The 21,351-nt window shown below is 38.7% G+C and overlaps 1 protein-coding gene across 5 annotated transcripts in view; it reads left to right on the top strand.

Moving 5' to 3' along the window:
• The first annotated feature begins 18,330 nt into the window (after positions 1 to 18,330).
• Positions 18,331 to 21,351, top strand: part of CDK15 (cyclin dependent kinase 15) — a 73,354-nt gene continuing 70,333 nt past the window's right edge. For 3 of the 5 annotated variants that reach the window (XM_073218336.1, XM_073218332.1, XM_073218334.1), the window contains exons 1-3: positions 18,331 to 18,577; positions 19,288 to 19,437; positions 19,637 to 19,734. In XM_073218336.1, the coding sequence (XP_073074437.1) occupies positions 18,455 to 18,577; positions 19,288 to 19,437; positions 19,637 to 19,734 (371 nt within the window). In that variant the 5' untranslated portion in view covers positions 18,331 to 18,454. The remainder of the gene's footprint in view (positions 18,578 to 19,287; positions 19,438 to 19,636; positions 19,735 to 21,351) is intronic. The other 2 variants (XM_073218333.1, XM_073218335.1) reach the window with 1 other exon arrangement.

The following is a 21,351-nucleotide window of genomic DNA, read 5'->3' as shown; positions in this document are numbered from 1 at the left end:
TAAAACTAAACAGCAATAGTTTGGGCTCAAGGGCCGCTTTTTGTGTGTGTATTACAATGTATAACATGTAAGTTGTTATAAACATTTTTAAAAAGCATTTAGACCCCAACCTACAAAAAACAGTGTCTCAAAAATTTATTTGCATGTGAGTTGTTTGACACGTAGAACATGTTTTCCCATAGAAACAGAGATTATGGTTTAGTTTCTGAGCTAATATACAAATGTTATTATGATGCCATTCAAAGAATGTGGACTTACAATGAAAAATATAACTGAAAGCAATACTTTTGCACTACTTTGTAACTTAAAACCCTTGTTATTGAGTAATTTTTTATGAATGCTGGTACTTAAAGAAAAGCAGATTTTAAGGGGCAAGAATGCAGAGTTGGCTCTAAGTTGTGGAGCCTTGGGGCACAGAGGACAAGGGGTGTGTGAGTGGGAAGCAGAGCCCAGTCCAGCCACACTGGAGGCCAGGGCAACAGGGAAAATGTGCGCCCTTATACATACATGATCAAAATGTCCTCCCACATTTTGAACGAATCGGAAAAAGTTAGTAAAAGCCCTGCAGTTTGGAAAAACATCTACAAATAGAACCCCTGCTTGCTAATCGGTTTGCACACCACCATCTATCTGCCTTCATAAACTCGCCATGCTGGCAGCCAAGTGGCAGAAATCGGCTGGTTGGAAATGTTGCATTAAGATTATCATTGTGATTTGTCTTGACTACTGAGGGGTTTTTGGTGCTGCGTATGTGTCATTCCAACCTGGGCACTGGTGGGAAGCAGTGGGGAAGGACGGCACACAAGGGGCCCTCCAGGTAAAGTTTCCTTTCTTTCTCTCTTTTTGTCTCTGTCTCTCCCTCTCAACTCCTTCCTTCCTTTTTATTTTTTGAAGTTCATTTTTTAACTTTGAGTCCTCACCTCCATCAACTTGCCCTCTCTTACAGAATGAAGGCTGGGAGCTGGGGAGGGCACCATATTTCTGAGGGGAAAAGGTCTCATAAATTTGCTTTTTTCACATGCTGAATTTTTAAAAATGTGGTTAAACCCTCTGACGTTCAGAGCCTAGGGGCCACATCTGGTTTGCCCAGCCCTAGTAACCGCTAGGCTTATATATGTGACAAAGACAGTTGGAAGAAAAAGAAAAATTTATGAAGTGGTTGGAGAGAAGAAAAAAGATTTTTTTAAGGAATGTGTGTAAATTTGAGAGATTGCCTGACTGTGAGTGGCAAAGTCCAAAGAAAACGGGTGTGTGGTGGGAAGAGAGATTTGAGGTTTGGGAAGGATGTTTTCTTGAGGAAAAAGAAGTTGGGAGGGAAGTTGATTTGTCCAGTTCTCCATCCTGGCCACCGAGTGGTGCTGTCAGTACAAGGCTTGCTGCTTTCCAGAAGGAGGGACAGAAGGGGTTCAGGCATCCTGGGATGGAGTCTCAGGGTCTGCCACACAGCTTGGGGGATCAGAAATTTACAAGTAAGGTTTTAGTAAGTTGTGTTTATTTGTATTTATGTATGCACAATATATGTATATTTTAAAGTAATAGTAACTTGCAGGAGATGCTTTCAAACAGTTGTAAAAATACTGCTTTTAGTACTGTGGAGTATGCTACATTTCAGCATGGAAAAGGACCTGTTTCCTGGTAGGCCACTCTATTCTGACAGAGCAAGAAACTTTGAGGTGATGTTAAAGTAGATCATTGGAGCATTTTAATGTATTGCACAAAATTACCAATGACAACTCATATAAAGGTACCATTATTCTTTAGTCACTAGACTGAGCATTTCTGAAGTGGAGGAATTGTATGGACTGTGAGGGGCTACTTGAAAAAGATGCATGGAGCTGAAGACCACAGATGGAGGATGCTTTCCTTAGTCTCTGCTTTCAGGAATACATGTTTCCTGTCAGAGAGGAAGTTCTTTAAGTGGGTTAGGACACCATTCTGAGTACCAGGAAGCAAAGTTCCCTTCCATGTGCAAGGAAACAGCATGCTGAGATAAGGGACCCACCTGGATGCTCATTGTATGGAAACATGCTTCAGAGCATAGACTCTGGAGTCAGTACCTGTGGGTTTAATTCAGTTTTGACACACTCTAAGGAACTTTTGTCAATCTCCAGTTTTCTCATGTAAAGTTTGGAGAATAAATGTCTACATCACAGAATTAGATGAGATAATGTAACTGAAGTGCTTGGTTAGAACAGATAAGAAAATAGTAGCCGTATTAGGTGATAGGGCCTAAGTAAAGAGGGGAGGACTAAGCACAGGCATGGAAACTCTGGTATGACAGATTATCTCCCTATTCTTAAATTGTATCGAGAGAAATGGTCAAATAGGTTAAACATGGATTTAGAAGCTGTTCTGCCTTGTACAAATCTTGGTTCTACCACTTCTTACTTGTGTGGCCTCAGGAAAATTATTTAATACTTCTGACCACAGAATTGTTACGAGTAAATACAAGTAAACCAACCATGTGTCTGTCTTATTACTGTCACTTTTTTCCTACCTATAACAGACTTGGACTACATATGTGACAAGTTGCCTTACCATGGAACCTGATTATGCTGTATTTGCAACTCCATTCTTTATAAAATAACATTAATTTGCACTTTAAAAGATCATGCTATGTAGTGAAGGTGCTATGTTGAATTAAATATAAAACTGGTGTCCTCCATTCCAGTGGGCACCAAATCATCAGTTCAAGTCATTTCTGTAATTTTCCCTTAATACATTCAGACTCCAAAAATTAAAACAAACAAGCAATTATACAAATGTAAAGGACAACGAAGAAAACATCTGATCTGTAGAAACATCATTGTTTTGCTTATACTAGATATAGGAAGTCTTCTACTTTCCTTGCATCTACAGATTTCCCAAGGATTCCTACAATTTTAGGCAATGGGTCCTTTTTTGGTGTAGTGTTCAGTATAACTGCATGGTTTTACAAGCTAAGCCATTCTGACATAAGAACACCTTACAATTAGATTTCTTTACCTTTCTGTAAAATGTCTTTTTTAACCTGCCATTGCTTTCTAGTAGTTTTAGAATGTGGATCTACACCAATGGTATCACTCAGCATTTTGTCTGTAGTTAACAGTTTTCGTCTATAACAGGTAAACTATTCTTTCAAAAGTAAAGGCCAGGTTGTGGGAAGAACCTTAATAAGAGGTAGGAATCTGGTATTGGAGCCATGAGCACAGAATTTAAGCAAAAAACAGTAACTGGGGCATTTGGCATTTCTAAGCAGAAATTTTCAGGGCTCCAGAAATTGTTTTCTTAAATCAATAAGAACTTGCAAAATTTAGAAATGTGGTCATTGTGCTTCAGATATTTTCTCAATAAATCATCAGTTTTGAACCTTGCTCTTTTTTGAAGGCATTGGAAATAACTGGTACTTATGCCATCAACTTCATTGTGGAAACTAAGTACAAGTAAACAAATAACACATTAATATGCAATACTAATATAATGTAAATAAAGACCATAAATATATGTAAAGGAACAAGGGAGACCCAGATACCGTTTGCTTGCAGTTCTGCTTATTGTCAGAAGACAGCACTCTCAGCTCAAGTTGAAGTACTCCAGGAAGACAGAAGACATGTGATTTCAGAATTATACTCTCTTTTATTTGAACTGAAGGTGATATCACATGCCTCCTGATTAATGAACTAGAGTGGCTTACCTATTACTGATTCACCCTAAATATAAACTAACTTAAACCAAAGCCTACTAATTAATGAGAAAAGCAACCAAACTGAGATTTTTGTGCAAATACTATTAAGTGTCTCCTCATTAAATAAAATACAGGAAATGTGGTAATCTTTGGGGAACTTTATAAATATTTTGTACTATTTGCTAGTTTAATAACCTTGGGAAAGTTACTTAAACTCAATAGACTCAGATTGAGGGGATCATAATGGTACCTACTCATTGTCATGGTACCATTGGAGGGTCAGCATGGAGTCTGGCACAGAGAAGCACTGATAGAGTAGCCACTGCCATTATTATTATTATTATTATTATTACTATTACTGTACCTTTATCTAGAGCCTCTCCTATCCCCCCAACCCTAACCCTGGCTTTGTTAGAAGTAGACAGGAATATAAGGAAATAAATAATCAAAATGTACGGATTTCATTTTAATGTGTTTGTAGAAATATTGTTCTTTTTCTGCTTTCTTATTTAGAATATTCCTAAACACACAAAATGAACCTTTATACAGTGTGACCCAGGTTAAGTAATTATCGATATTTTTACTAATTTTGTTTTTTTATCTCCAGTCCAATGTTATTTTTCTGAAATATTTTAAAGCAAGGAAATGAAGTCATTTCACCTATAAACACTTCAGTATGCATCTCTAATGGTAGATTGCTCTAAAGGCATAATCACTATGCAAAATGAAAAATTCTGAAGATTATCTAGCACCATATTTAATTTTCCACACTTGTCTCAGAAATGTCATTCCACAGTGGCTATCATGGGATAAGGCATAGAGGAAATGGGGAGATGCTGGTCAGAGGGTACAAAGTTTCAGATATGCAGAATGAATAACTTCTAGACATCTAATGTACACTAGGGAGACTATAATTAACAATATTGTATATTGAAATTTGCTAGGAGAGTAGATTATAATTGTTCTCACACAAAAAATATTAGCTATGTGAGGTGATAGATATGTTAATACCTTGATTATGGTAAACATTTCACAATGTATACATCTATCAAGATGTCACCTTGTACACCTTAACTGTATACAATTTTTATTTGTCAATACCTCAGTAAAACTGAAGAAAAAGATATTTTACCCTAAAAGTTGATTTGTTCAATCCAAACAAGTCCTACATTATTGCATTTGTTTGTTGTGTCTCTTAACACTTTTTAGTTCTCTTTTTTTATGCTCTTGATTTGTTAAGAAATCAGGTTGTCTATTCTGATTAGGCTATTTGCTTTATTAGGGTATGATTTCTCTGTCCTCCATATTTCTTGGAATTTGGTATCAGATCTAGACACTGAATTAGATTCAGGTTAAATTCTTCTCTTTAGTCAAAAACACATCACAGGTGGTGCTATATTCTTTCTGTTGTATCACATTAGAAGGCACATGCTATCTGGATGTCTCAAATTTAGTGGAGCTAAAATTGACCACTGGACTCAGATGGTGTCAGCCTGACCCTTCAGTACAAAGTTCCTTATCAATCTCTCACCTAATGTTTTTAGCATCCATTTATGACTTGCTTAGTTCTGTTATTGCATTAGGGATTGCATAATAGTGAATTTTCTACTTCTATCATTTCTTCTGCTTTGATTAAGGAATTCTTCTATGAAGAATTTCTCCCTCATTGACTTTTTTTTTTTTTTTTGAGAGGGCATCTCTCATATTTATTGATCAAAAGGTTGTTAACAACAATAAAATTCAGTATAGGGGGGTCAATGCTCAATGTACAATCATTAATCCATCTCAAGCCTAATTCTCGTCAGTCTCCAATCTTCTGAAGCATAACGAACAAGTTCTTACATGGTGAACGAATTCTTACAGAGTGAATAAATTCTTACATGGTGAACAGTACAAGGGCAGTCATCACAGAAACTTTCGGTTTTGATCATGCAATATGACCTATAAACCATCAGGTCAAATATGAATATTCATTTGATTTTTGTACTTGATTTATATGTTGATCCCACATTTCTCCTATTATTATTATTATTTTTATTTTTAATAAAATGCTGAAGTGGTAGGTAGATGCAAGATAAAGGTAGAAAACATAGTTTAGTGCTGTAAGAAGGCAAATGTAGATGATCAGATGATCAGGTGTGTGCCTATGGACTAAGTATTAATCCAGGCTAGACAAGGGCAGCAAGACATCCACGGATGCAGAAGATTTCTCTCAAAGCAGGGGGGGTGAGGTTCTGAGCCTCACCTCTGTTGATCCCCAAATTCTCACCTGATGGCCCCCCTGCGACTGTGCCTGTCTTAGGTTGTTCCTCCCTTGAGGAATCTTACCCGTCTCTGGCTAACCAGTCATCTTCCGGGGCCATACAGGGAAATGTAAAGTTGGTAAGTGAGAGAGAAGCCATATTGTTTGCAAAGGTTAGCTTTTTACTTCTTTGCAGATTTATGCCCTGTGGCTTCTATGCCCAGCACTTGTCTCGAGGTATCTTTACCACCTGGAGGAATTATGATACTCGGTAAATTCGATATGAGGCACGAATTCTATTTAAAGTTTGTAATTAGGAAGGAAGAAGAAAAGCTATAGATGTAGCATATGAAGGAAACTTGGGAGGATTGATTATTTCTTTGACATATCTTCTTGTATAGTACCTTAAGTATGTATAGGTTTTAAACTACTAACTAATTTGCACACACATATTGACATAATAGGAATACGGTGACATAAACAAAGCAAATCTATAATTACCAGCCATCTCCAGTGAAGCCAAGAAAACCATTTAGGCACCCTAGGCATTTGTGAAAATTTATCTATGATATGATGGATATTTTCCAACTGTACTTGAACCATCAGACAAATTAAAGCAGCCCATTTCTGGGATCTGTTCACATCCCATATGTTCTTTTAACCATAGATAGTCTATAGTCATGAGATTTTGGGGTGCTACAACTTGCACCCCTCCCAACTCCTGGTTGAGTTCCAACAGTACAGATCCAGTCAAATTCGTTGTCTCACTGTATGCACATGCCAGCCTAGACATCTCCCTCCTCCTTCTCATGGCAAGTCCAGGAGATGGTGGGCTGGATGCAGCCACAACCGCAGCATCGTCCGGATCCCTGTGGAGGCTTTTTGATGATCATCCCCCGGCACGAGTCCTCCAGAGAGTGCTGATGCCGGAAGCTCCTCCTCATATCGTATCTTAGTTCATTTTCTGGGTATCCAAGCTAGGCCTTGATCTTCTGCGTAGAAACAAACAGACCCTTTGCCCACACTTTGACATGCCCTCTATACCACTGTGCAGAACTCATTGGAGGTCAGCACACAGTAACTGCTTTTTTTTTTTTTTTTTTAATTAAGAGAAAGGAATATTATCAGAAAAGAGTACCTCCATAGCTGATCATCTGACACCCTTTAAGTGATCAACATTAAGGATATTTAAAGCATGCGTTGATCTTTGATTTACCAATAGTTTTATCCTGTTAAGGAGTAATCCCCCTTTTCTTTCTTTCTTTCTTTTTTTTTTTTAAAATTTTTAATCTACACTTACCTGAAGAATACTATGTTTACTATGCTCTCCCCTATATCAGGTCCCCCCTAACAACCACATTACGGTTACTGTCCATCAGCTTAGCAAAATGTTGTAGAGTCACTACTTGTCCTCTCTGTGTTGTGCAGCCCACCCTCCCCTTGCTCCCTCCCCCCCATGCATGCTAATCTTAATACCCCCCTTCTTCTTCCCCCCCCTTATCCCTCCCTGCCCACCCATCCTCCCCAGTTCCTTTCCCTTTGGTACCTGTTAGTCCATTTTTGGGTTCTGTAATTCTGCTGCTGTTTTGTTCCTTCAGTTTTTCCTTTGTTCCTATACTCCTCAGATGAGTGAAATCATTTGGTATTTCTCTTTCTCCGCTTGGCTTATTTCACTGAGCATAATACTCTCCAGCTCCATCCATGTTGCTGCAAATGGTTGGATTTTTCCACTTCTTATGGCTGAGTAGTATTCCATTGTGTATATGTACCACATCTTCTTTATCCATTCATCTACAGATGGACATTTAGGTTGCTTCCAATTCTTGGCTATTGTAAATAGTGCTGCGATAAACATAGGAGTGCATCTGTCTTTCTCAAACTTGATTGCTGCGTTCTTAGGGTAAATTCCTAGGAGTGGAATTCCTGGGTCAAATGGTAGGTCTGTTTTGAGCATTTTGATGCACCTCCATACTGCTTTCCACAATGGTTGAACTAATTTACATTCCCACCAGCAGTGTAGGAGGGTTCCCCTTTCTCCACAGCCTCGCCAACATTTGTTGTTGTTTGTCTTTTGGATGGCAGCTATCCTTACTGGTGTGAGGTGATACCTCATTGTAGTTTTAATTTGCATTTCTCTGATAATTAGCGATGTGGAGCATCTTTTCATGTGTCTCTTGGCCATCTGTATTTCTTTTTTGGAGAACTGTCTGTTCAGTTCCTCTGCCCATTTTTTAATTGGGTTATTTGTTTTTTGTTTGTTGAGGCGTGTGAGCTCTTTATATATTCTGGACGTCAAGCCTTTATCAGATCTGTCATTTTCAAATATATTCTCCCATACTGTAGGGTTCCTTTTTGTTCTATTGATGGTGTCTTTCGCTGTACAGAAGCTTTTCAGCTTAATGTAGTCCCACTTGCTCATTTTTGCTGTTGTTTTCCTTGCCCGGGGAGATATGTTCAAGAAGAGATCACTCATGTTTATGTCTAAGAGGTTTTTGCCTATGTTTTTTTCCAAGAGTTTAATGGTTTCGTGACTTACATTCAGGTCTTTGATCCATTTTGAGTTTACCTTTGTATATGGGGTTAGACAATGGTCCAGTTTCATTCTCCTACATGTAGCTGTCCAGTTTTGCCAGCACCATCTGTTGAAGAGACTGTCATTTTGCCATTGTATGTCCATGGCTCCTTTATCAAATATTAATTGACCATATATGTTTGGGTTAATTTCTGGGGTCTCTAATCTGTTCCACTGGTCTGTGGCTCTGTTCTTGTGCCAGTACCAAATTGTCTTGATTACTATGGCTTTGTAGTAGAGCTTGAAGTTGGGGAGTGAGATCCCCCCTACTTTATTCTTCTTTTTCAGGATTGCTTTGGCTATTCGGGGTCTTTGGTGTTTCCATATGAATTTTTGAATTATTTGTTCCAATTCATTGAAGAATGTTGCTGGTAATTTGAGAGGGATTGCATCAAATTTGTATATTGCTTTTGGCAGGATGGCCATTTTGACGATATTAATTCTTCCTAGCCATGAGCATGGGATGAGTTTCCATTTATTAGTGTCCCCTTTAATTTCTCTTAAGAGTGACTTGTAGTTTTCAGAGTATAAGTCTTTCACTTCCTTGGTTAGGTTTATTCCTAGGTATTTTATTCTTTTTGATGCAATGGTGAATGGAATTGTTTTCCTGATTTCTCTTTCTATTGATTCGTTGTTAGTGTATAGGAAAGCTACAGATTTCTGTGTGTTGATTTTGTATCCTGCAACTTTGCTGTATTCCGATATCAGTTCTAGTAGTTTTGGAGTGGAGTCTTTAGGGTTTTTTATGTACAGTATCATATCATCTGCAAATAGTGACAGTTTAACTTCTTCTTTACCAATCTGGATTCCTTGTATTTCTTTGTTTTGTCTGATTGCCATGGCTAGGACCTCCAGTACTACATTGAATAACAGTGGGGAGAGTGGGCATCCCTGTCTGGTTCCCGATCTCAGTGGAAATGCTTTCAGCTTCTCGCTGTTCAGTATAATGCTGGCTGTGGGTTTATCATATATGGCCTTTATTATGTTGAGGTACTTGCCCTCTATTCCCATTTTGCTGAGAGTTTTTATCATGAATGGATGTTGAATTTTGTCAAATGCTTTTTCAGCATCTATGGAGATGATCATGTGGTTTTTGTCTTTCTTTTTGTTGATGTGGTGGATGATGTTGATGGATTTTCGAATGTTGTACCATCCTTGCATCCCTGGGATGAACCCCACTTGGTCATGGTGTATGATCCTTTTGATATACTGTTGAATTCTGTTTGCTAATATTTTATTGAGTATTTTTGCATCTACGTTCATCAGGGATATTGGTCTGTAATTTTCTTTTTTGGTGGGGTCTTTGCCTGGTTTTGGTATTAGGGTGATGTTGGCTTCATAGAATGAGTTTGGGAGTATTCCCTCTTCTTCTATTTTGTGGAACACTTTAAGGAGAATGGGTATTATGTCTTCTCTGTGTGTCTGATAAAATTCCGAGGTAAATCCGTCCGGCCCCGGGGTTTTGTTCTTGGGTAGTTTTTTGATTACTGTTTCAATTTCTTTGCTTGTAATTGGTTTGTTTAACTTTTGTGTTTCTTCCTTGGTCAGTCTTGGGAGGTTGTATTTTTCTAGGAAGTTGTCCATTTCTTCTAGGTTTTCCAGCTTGTTGGCATATAGGTTTTCATAGTAGTCTTTAATAATTCTTTGTATTTCTGTGGAGTCTGTCGTGATTTTTCCATTCTCATTTCTGATTATGTTGATTTGTGTTGACTCTCTTTTTCTCTTAATAAGTTGGGCTAGAGGCTTATCTATTTTGTTTATTTTCTCAAAGAACCAGCTCTTGGTTTCGTTGATTTTTGCTATTGTTTTATTCTTCTCAATTTTGTTTATTTCTTCTCTGATCTTTATTATGTCCCTCCTTCTGCTGACTTTAGGCCTCATTTGTTCTTCTTTTTCCAGTTTTAATAATTGTGATGTTAGACTATTCATTTGGGATTGTTCTTCCTTCTTCAAGTGTGCCTGGATTGCTATATACTTTCCTCTTAAGACTGCTTTCGCTGCATCCCACAGAAGTTGGGGCTTAGTGTTGTTGTTGTCATTTGTTTCTATATATTCCTTGATCTCTATTTTGATTTGTTCATTGATCCATTGATTATTTAGTAGCATGTTGTTAAGCCTCCATGTGTTTGTGAGCCTTTTTGTTTTCTTTGTAGAATTTATTTCTACTTTCATACCTTTGTGGTCTGAAAAATTGGTTGGTAGAATTTCAATATTGTGGAATTTACTGAGGCTCTTTTTGTGAGCTAGTATGTGGTCTATTCTAGAGAATGTTCCATGTGCACTTGAGAAGAATGTATATCCTGTTGCTTTTGGATGTAAAGTTCTATAGATGTCTATTAGGTCCATCTGTTCTAGTGTGTTGTTCAGTGCCTGTGTGTCTTTACTTATTTTCTGCCCGGTGGATCTATCCTTTGGGGTGAGTGGTGTGTTGAAGTCTCCTACAATGAATGCATTGCAGTCTATTTCCCTCTTTAGTTCTGTTAGTATTTGCTTCACATATGCTGGTGCTCCTGTATTGGGTGCATATATATTTAGAATGGTTATATCCTCTTGTTGGACTAAGCCCTTTATCATTATGTAGTGGCCTTCTTTATCTCTTGTTACTTTCTTTGTTTTGAAGTCTATTTTGTCTGATATTAGTACTGCAACCCCTGCTTTCTTCTCACTGTTGTTTGCCTGAAATATGTTTTTCCATCCCTTGACTTTTAGTCTATGCTTATCTTTGGGTTTAAGGTGAGTTTCTTGTAAGCAGCATATAGATAGGTCTTGCTTTTTTATCCATTCTATTACTCTATGTCTTTTGATTGGTGCATTAAGTCCATTTACATTTAGGGTGACTATTGAAAGATATGTACTTATTGCCATTGCAGGCTTTAGATTCGTGGTTACCAAAGGTTCAAGGTTAGCTTCTTTAGTATCTTACTGCCTAACTTAGCTCGCTTATTGAGCTGTTATATACACTGTCTGGAGAGTCTTTTCTTCTCTCCCTTCTTATTCCTCCTCCTCCCTTCTTCATATGTTGTGTGTTTTGTTCTGTGCTCTTTTTAGGGGTGCTCCCATCTAGAGCAGTCCCTGTAGGATGCCCTGTAGAGGTGGTTTGTGGGAAGCAAATTCCCTCAGCTTTTGCTTGTCTGGGAATTGTTTGATCCCACCATCATATTTAAATGATAGTCGTGCTGGATACAGTATCCTTGGTTCAAGGCCCTTCTGTTTCATTGCATTAAGTATATCATGCCATTCTCTTCTGGCCTGTAGGGTTTCTGTTGAGAAGTCTGATGTTAGCCTGATTGGTTTTCCTTTATAGGTGACCTTTTTCTCTCTAGCTGCCTTTAAAACTCTTTCCTTGTCCTTGATCCTTGCCATTTTAATTATTATGTGTCTTGGTGTTGTCCTCCTTGGATCCTTTCTGTTGGGGGTTCTGTATAATTCCATGGTCTGTTCGATTATTTCCTCCCCCAGTTTGGGGAAGTTTTCAGCAATTATTTCTTCAAAGACACTTTCTATCCCTTTTCCTCTTTCTTCCTCTTCTGGTATCCCTATAATACGAATGTTTTTCCTTTTGTATTGGTCACATATTTCTCTTAGTGTTGTTTCATTCCTGGAGATCCTTTTATCTCTCTCTATGTCAGCTTCTATACGTTCCTGTTCTCTGGCTTCTATTCCTTCAATGGCCTCTTGCATCTTATCCATTCTGCTTATAAATCCTTCCAGGGATTGTTTCACTTCTGTGATCTCTTTCCTGACATCTGTGATCTCCTTCCGGACTTCATCCCACTGCTCTTGCATTTTTCTCTGCATCTCATCCCACTGCTCTTGCATTTTTCTCTGCATCTCATCCCATTGCTCTTGCATTTTTTTCTGCATCTCTGTCAGCATGTTCATGATTTTTATTTTGAATTCTTTTTCAGGAGGACTAGTTAGGTCTGTCTCCTTCTCAGGTGTTGTCTCTGTGATCTTTGTCTGCCTGTAGTTTTGCCTTTTCATGGTGATAGAGATAGTCTGCAGAGCTGGTACAAGTGACCGCTGGAAGAGCTTCCCTTCTTGTTGGTTTGTAGCCTTTTCCTGGGAGAATAGCGACCTCTAGTGGCTTGTGCTGGGCAGCTGTGCGCAGACAGGGCTTCTGCTTCCTGCCCAGTTGCTTTGGGGTTTATCTCCACTGTTGCTGTGGGCTTGGCCTGGCTGGGGCTGTTCCTCCAAAATGGTGGAGCCCTGTTAGAGGGGGAGCAGCCAGGAGACTATTTATCTCCGTAAGGGGCCTCTGTGCTCCCTGCTGCCCAGGGGGTTAGAGTGCCCAGAGATCCCCAGATTCCCTGCTTCTGGTCTAAGTGACCTGTCCTGCCCCTTTAAGATTTCCAAAAAGCACTCTCCAAACCAAAACAACAGCAGCAACAATGAGAGAGGGAACAGAAAGGAAAAAAAAAGAAAAAACACGCGATTTTTTTTTTTTTTTCCTCAGGTGCCGGTCCCAGGCACCCGCGCACTGGTCCTGCTGCCCTGTCTCCCTAGCACCAGGGTCCCTGTCCTTTCAAGGCTTCCAAAAAGCACCCACCCACCGGTCCCGCAGGGAAGGAACGCTCAATATTCTTGGTCCTCAGGCACTGGTCCCACGCACCCGCTCACCAGTCCCGCCGCCCTGCCTCCCTAGCACCGGGGTCCCTGTCCCTTCAAGGCTTCCAAAAAGCACTTGGCAAAAAGAGAGAAAAAAAAAGGGGAAAAACGCGCGATTTCTTCCGTCCTCAGGTGCTGGTCTCAGGCACCCACCCACCGGTCCCACAGGGAAAAATGCGGGATATTCTTTGTCCTCAGGTGCCGGTCCCAGGCACCCGCTCACCAGTCCCGCCGCCCTGCCTCCCTAGCACCGGGGTCCCTGTCCCTTTTAGGCTTCCAAAAAGCACTCGCAGAAAAGAGAAAAAAAAAGGGGAAAAACGCGCGATTTCCTCTGTCCTCAAGTGCCGGTCTCAGGCACCCGCCCACCGGTCCCGCAGGGAAAAACGGGGGATATTCTTTGTCCTCAGGCGCCGGTCCCAGCCACCCGCTCACCAGTCCCGCCACCGTGCCTCCCTAGCACTGGGGTCCCCGTCCCTTCAAGGCTTCCAAAAAGCGCTTGCCAAAAAGAGAAAAAAAAAAAAGGGGAAAAACGCGCGACCTCCTCCGTCCTCAGGCACCGGTCTCAGGCACCCGCCCCCAGGTCTCGCAGGGAGAAACGCGGGATATTCTTTGTCCTCCGGCGCCGTTCCCAGGCACCTCCTCACCGGTCCCGCCACCCCGCCTCCCCAGCAACGGGGGCCCGTCCCTCTAAGGCTTCCAAAAAGCGCTCGCCAAAAAAAAAAAACTGCTCCGGTTTCTCTCCACCCGCCGGGAGCCGGGGGGAGGGGCGCTCGGGTCCCGCCGGGCTGGGGCTTGTATCTTACCCCCTTCACAAGGCGCTGGGTTCTTGCAGGTGTGGATGTGGTCTGGATGTTGTCCTGTGTCCTGTGGTCTCTATTTTAGGAAGATTTTTCTTTGTTATATTTTCATAGCTCTATGTGTTTTTGGGAGGAGATTTCCACTGCTCTACTCACGCCGCCATCTTGGCTCCCGCCAGCCCTCATTGACTTTTAATAACCCTAGAAAAGCAATTTGTAAAGGAAAGACAAAATATATTTGATTTCCCTCCTTTATTTATCAATATTCAGAGTAATGAGTTGGTGCATAGAAAATCTCCAAGTGACCATTTTGTTTAGAATTGATATAAAGTTAGGAATTTTACATATTTTGTGTATTTTAATCCATTGCAGTCTTCTTGATACTCAGATTGCCCCATCTTGAGCCAAATGGGAGTCCCTTCAAGTTGGCTTTTACGTGCTTTCAACATGACTCCCGTTGACTTAAGATAATCCTGGATATCTTTCTTGATAACTTCATACTTCAGACATTCAGCCACCATTTCTTGAAGCATGCTTGTTTTTTTGTTGTTGTTGTTTTTAAATGGATAACAGTACTTAGAGACCACAGATTTGAGTACCAGGCCTGCTCATTGCTATTCAGTTGTCATTGTTTCTAGATCTTTTTGGTTGATAGCATTTTTTAAGGGAAAAAATTATAAGTTCACATTGATATTTCCAAATTGAATTTAAGATACTGTAATTTTTACTTAGTTTCTTTGATTTGATATTTATGTCTATTTTCTCTTATGCAGGGAAATTTGGTTTCTAATGAGATTATCATAATTACTTGTTTAACCCCAAAATATGCCAGTAGTAGCTTCAAAATAATAATCATAATATTGCTACCATTAGCAAAACTACTGACTACTCTGATTTCCCCTCATTGCTTTACCACACTCCCAAACACACAAAAGCATTTTGCTTTTTTCACTTAAAATATTTTGATGATCATTGCATGTCATTATATAGAGATCTCATTTTTTATAACTATATGATATTACTCCATTGTGTGGATGTATTTGGATTTTTTTTGAGAAAAATTATTAAAATTTATTGAGAGATATTGAAAGAAGACCAAATAAATGGAGAGATACACAATGTGTGTGGCTAGGAAGACTCATTATTGAAAAGATAACCAATTTTCCCCACACTGATCAACAGATTCAATACAATTAAAAAAAGGTAATACACAAACAGGGAGAAGATATATATATATATATATATATATATATATATATATATGTTTAACTGACAAAGGGTTGGTATCCAGACTATATAAAGAAATCACACTAATCAATGAGAAAAAGATATGTAGTAAAGAGAAAAGTGGGCAAAAGACGTGAACAGATATTTCACAAAGAAACACATTCATATATGGAAAAAAAAACACTCAGTTTCATTAGTAACCAGGGAAATGCAAATTAAATCCACAGTCAGATACCACATAATCACCATCTGATTGGCAAATATAAAACATAGTCAGTACAAAACATGCCTGAAATGTGGAGCAATGACACTCAACCACTGCCGGTGGGAGTGTGAACTGTTACAAATGCTTTAGAAAACCGTTCAGCGTGACCAAGTAAAACCTGCTTCTTATAGCAGCAGTTTTCATATTTTTGGTCTCAGAACCTCCATACATCCTCAAAAATTACTGAGGACCTCAAAGAGCTATTCTTCATGTGGGTTATATTTATCAATACCATATTAGAAATTACCATATTAGACGTTAAAACAGACATTTTCAAACAAAAATGCACAAGTACACAGCAAGTGATTAGCTGTCAAAGTGATGACATCGTATACCTGGTATATATTTAAACTCATGAAAAAATGAAAGTGAAAAGGTCAAATAATGTCTTGGTATTCTTTATTAAAAATTTTTTTTTAAATTAAGGTATTGATATACACTCTAATGAAGGTTTTACATGAAAAACAATGTGGTTACTACATTTACCCGTGTTATTGTGTTCCCCCCCATACCCTACTGCAGTCACTGCCCATCAGTACAGTAAGATTCCACAGAATCACTATTTGCCTTCTTTGTGCTACACTGTCTTCCCCATGTTCCCCCCCGGATTATTTTTAATGATTCCAACAAACTTCATATTATTCCTCATAATATTAACTGCTGAATGCTTATGATGAACTACAAATTCTAGAAAGGTTATAATTAGGCCATAATTCCTAATAATCCAGCTAAATTTAATAAAGACAGAATACAAATGTTAGAAAAAGTGCAAATTCACAGCTAAACATAGTAGTTTGATACACACAATTGAGAAAGGAAAAATGACTCCAGAAATGTAAGGTGGGAGATGCTAACTGAAATTATCAATAACCTATAATTTTACTGCTAATTAAAAAATAGCTACCATTTGTCTTAACACAGGTTCCCTAGAAACAGAGCCTGCAACAAAAGCTTACATGCTACCTCTTAATTTTGAGGGGGAGGGGTCGTGTGCAATCCCAAGGAAGTAGAAGTGAGGGGCAAGAGGAAGTAAAGCAGAAAAGTAGGGGAAGCAGATCAAAGCATATTTCTGAGCTGGCCTCATCTCCACAATAAACATTGCTGGTTTCAAAATGTTGGAAGTGTACTCCATGGAACTTCGTGCACTTCTCTACGGGGTCACCTGGTTTTTGCGGGAAGTGGCTTGAGAAGCCAGAGCTTCTGTGGATCCATTCAGGCACAGGGGTCTCTCCCTGTCAGTCAGCTTCACCTGTGGGGGCCCTGTGGTCTATGACAGCAAGAGGAAGCAGTAACAGTGGCCATGCTTTAAGACAGCCCAGCGGGCTGCTGCCACTATGAAACTAACCAGGCTGCTGCGGTAAGTCTGGCCAACCTAGAGTGGCTCAAATGGTCTGATTCACAATTCAAATGAGATCACCTAAGTCTTCCATCCTTATTCAGAAATCTTTGTTAACAAAAATAGTTTGGACAGAGACCTAGAAAATATCTTAGGAAGTCATCAATATTTTTCCTTGACTTTAACCAATACCATAAATTATTTTATTTTTGAAAATTCTGAAGGATATTTTGCAGTTTCCCTCAGTAGTCCACCCAATATCTAAATATGCATTCTAAACCTTAAAAAAACCAGGTTATTCTATTTGAGCAATGCTTCACTTAGGTGAATAACCCCTAGGCTAATAAAAATGCCAGCCATTTAAAAATTCTAAAACTTATAATAATTAGAAGTTGATGAAAAACTCTCAATCCTAGTCTGATAAATAACTTTGTATGATGAAATTCACCATCTCCTTTTAGGAAGAAATCAGCACTTTTCATAAAATATTATAATTACATTATGATAATTTCTAATGGAATTAAATATTTTGAGAAAATAGCTTCTCTCACTCTCTGTTGATTGTTAAGTCAAAAGCTTAACAGTCTTTGACCAAATACTTTTTTCTGTATTACTGTGCCTAGTCACTATTTACTAAATTTCTTTGAGTGAATCTTTAGAATTGGCCTGTTTAAGATGTCCTGTGGCAATTTTGAAATAAAACTTTAATACATGCTTATAATTAAATTATCTGAAATGTGTTTATAACCATTATTAGGTTCAGGTGTCAAATATACACAAATACCATTGTGGATAACAGACATTAACTTATTTTTTCCCCTTAATGATAACAACTGTGTGTGTGTGTGTGTGTGTGTGTATCCTATATTCTATTTTACTCTTATTAGTACAATAACAAAATATAGTGGCAATAACAGAAGTCTATGAAAGAAAAAAGTACTGTTCAAAGACTGCAAACTAGCTGGAGCTAGTTCCTGATATATCATGTTATTAATGTAATAAACATTAATTATATTTATGAGGAAGGAAGAAGTCAGGGAGAGAGAAGGAGATAGATCATGCAAACTCCTCTCCACCACTGGGTAACTTGTTATTTGTACAGTAAGAACAACACAGGTGCTCACTAGATAGTTTTTGAATCGATGAATGAGTGAATACCCCTCTATTAGATAGACTATTAGGTATACTGTTGTTTGGAGGTGGAGAGATGGAGTAGGTATCTTTAACTTTCTTCCTCTTCAATGACTGTGGTTTCTTTGACTAGGAAAAGTTGGCTAGGTTGCAAATTTATTTTAAAGTCCGAAAACCAACAGGGTCTCAGATGAAAAGCAGGGAGAAAATACTTCTCAAGATGTCTACTTTAGTACCAGGGAAGCCTAATAAATATCATTATCATTTACCAGGTTAAGCAATATAAATTCATAAAAACTATGTATACCAACAGCACTAATGTGTGGCTGGGATAAGAACTTTCACTGTGCCAAATTTTATTCTGTCCAATATTTGCTGCCCTGTTTTCAGTTGTGCACATATTATTGCAGGCAGCTGCCTTTCCGATGTATAGTTTCTTGCACTGAGAAGGAAAAACTGCTGAAGTCATGAGGCTGCTCCAGCAGAGCCCTCATGTGAGCCATGTGAAAGCTCCAGCCTGGCTGACCTCTGGCAAAAAGGGAGTGAGCGAGGACAGGAGAGGCACAGGGGAAAAGGTTCAAGTGCTAGTTTTTTTCTTGAACCTACAAGATTATGGGTCAAGAGCTGTGTGCAAAGACTCTCCAGCCTGGATGCAGCTGCCATCGCTGTTGGGAGGGAGGCGATGCACACAGCTGTCAGAGGAGTGTGCCTGTGACCATGGAGTCTGCGATCGAGGTATTTGTATCCCAAGAGGAGCATCTTTCTCTATTGATGAACCACGGAGTTCAGAGACTCCCTTTCTGAAGCAGGGTCTGATTTTTCTGTGGTAGGTCTAAACCAATAATAAGAAAATTCTATTAAAGTCACAGAGAATTTATGGCTGTTGTTATCAAATTTGGGGATTTTCTTGTAAACCAGAAGGGGGAAAAAATCCTATGCTGTAGACTGCATAAAACTCACTTGACTTGAGGTAAAGTATTACTCTCTTGAAATCTCTGTGGTACCAAATTGCAGAACTGAGTCTTAAAAAAGCAAGCTGCAGTATCATATGCTATGGATTCAAAATTTCAGTAACTACCTCCTGGTTATTAACAATGCTATACTAGAACATTATTCCCCAGAAGAGATAAGAGGATATGGAAAAAAAAAAAAACAGCCTGAGTTAAACAAAAATTGGAAACCATCCATCAAAGAGATTTAGGTTAACCTAAATGTTAAAGAGAGATTTTTCAGTGAATAAAGAATGTAGTGTTTCTGCAGTTGATAGCATTATGGTCTTTTTAAGGGATCTGACTTTCAGGAAAGGACTTGCCCTTTGAGGGTGTAGGAAGCTTGAAAAACATTTGAAGAGTGAAAAGCAGTCAACTAAAGAAAAAATGGTTTATGCAAGCTGCCGAGTCTTGACTTTGCATGTATTTTATTCCTGTTCTTTCTTTTTCCTCCAGCTAACAGACCTAAAAGAAGCATCATGTTCCATGACTTCATTTCACCCCAGGGGACTTCAGGCTGCCCGTGCCCGGAAGTTCAAGAGTAAAAGGCCACGGAGTAACAGTGATTCTTTTCAGGAAGAAGATCTGAGGCAGAGTTTTCAGTGGGTGAGTGAGCAGCTGATGTTGATCAAGAAGAATTTAATGTGTGCTTGTCTAGGGAGGCTGGCTCTCACTTCCAGGGCACTGACTGAGCATATACACTCTGATAATGCTGCCTAATTTCTCTGGGGAAAAAAAAAGTCAACCCTAAAAAAAGTGCTCTTTCTTTCTTTTCCACCTCCTACCCCTCCCCACTCCCCTTAAGCAGAGGAAGAGCCTCCCTTTTGGGGCAGCCTCATCTTACTTGAACTTGGAGAAGCTGGGTGAAGGTTCTTATGCTACAGTTTACAAGGGGATTAGCAGGTGAGTGACTCATAGCTGGGAGAGATTTTAGAGATAATGATCCCGCCCCTCTGATTTGACTTTATAAAGCCAGGTGACACGTAGCTGAAGTTTGGGACCTGTGCAAGATATCATAGTCACTGGGGACAGACATGATGATTTAACAGCCTTGAAGAAAAATTAACTTTTCCTCCCCAGTTAAAATTAGTCCACTAAGATGTTTATCAGCTCTTCTCTTTTGTTCAATGCAAAGTAGGCTCTATCTACTACTGACCCAAAGAACGATTATTGCTCTTCATCTGGTGGGAAGAGCAGTTGGTAAGGTGTCTTTAAAGGGTTTTTCATCCCTCCCTTAAACAGATGTTTGCATGGCAACTGTGAGCTTACTCCTTCATTCTCCCACATTGCCATCAGGAAGAAACTGAAGCTGGTTTCTACAAAGTATGACATATGTGAAAACTGATCAATTCTTGGTTTTCTACACTTGCAAAATACACAGAAGAATGGCTGAAAAATAAAAAATAAACTGTTAATACAAAAGCCAAGTGCTCATTTTGGCACACAAACTCTGTTAAACGTATATGAAAAATCCATGAAATCCTCTGCCTTTTAGTCATGGTAGGAAAGACAGAACATCTGATTTAATTTGTTACTCCAGTGGAGAAAAATAATGGCTCAGTAGTGGTTAAATGTTAATTTAAAAATTTTTATATAAATACTATAGGACTAAATATTTATTATTTTGATCTTCATACTTGTTATTATTTTTACTTGTTAAAACAGGATTTTAGGGAAAATAGCATTTAAAATATGTATGTAGAAATAGGATTTAATTCACTTCCATAGACTGTATTAGAAACTGAGACTATTAAAGATTTTCTCCAAAGAACTCAGCCTAGTAACAGGATGCAAAATACATGAGAAATATTTGTCCAGGTGCACAGAGATATATGTATAAGTGTGTTTATTGCAGCAAAGTTTATAATAGAAAAAGTAAAATCTTGGTCACAAATATCCATTAATGGAGGACAGGCTTAATAGCCACCATACATTGAAATTGTGTGTAGCCATCTGAAGTATGAAGTAGATGAACTAATATGAAAAGATGTCCAGTATTTTAAGAGAAAAGAAGTTACAGAACAGTATGTACCCTGTGATCTCATTTAGAAAAAAAGCACTCAGATGTACTATACATGTATAAATATGTATGTGCACAGAGCAGTCTGGAAAAATACACACAGCTGTTAAAAGATACTTCTAGTGATTGAAACTGGGGTGAGGAAAGAAAGATCACTGACTTTTCACTTTATTACAGGCATTACATTTATAATTTAAAAACAAGCTAAAAAATATCATAGAAATAGATGCATTAAGTTAGATATCAGGCAAGAATGTCCATTATCCTTTATTGTTAAAGATTATCATAAATCTTATAGCTAATGCAGTGAGGAAAAAAAAGACTGAATATCATTTTTGTGGATTAAAGAATTACCTACCTAAGAACCCAAGAGGATCATCTAAGAAACCATTAGAAGTAGTAAGATAGAACAATAGGATGATCAGTTATAAAATTAAAATACACTTAGCAAAAGTTGTCTCATGTATTAGCAACAACCATTTAATAGAAAACGTAGTAGG

The sequence above is a fragment of the Manis javanica genome, chromosome 12 (genome assembly GCF_040802235.1).
Source record: "Manis javanica isolate MJ-LG chromosome 12, MJ_LKY, whole genome shotgun sequence".
Classification (NCBI taxonomy): domain Eukaryota; kingdom Metazoa; phylum Chordata; class Mammalia; order Pholidota; family Manidae; genus Manis; species Manis javanica.
The sequence above is the reverse complement of the archived record's forward strand: the minus strand, read 5'-3'. Positions and strand labels throughout refer to the sequence as shown.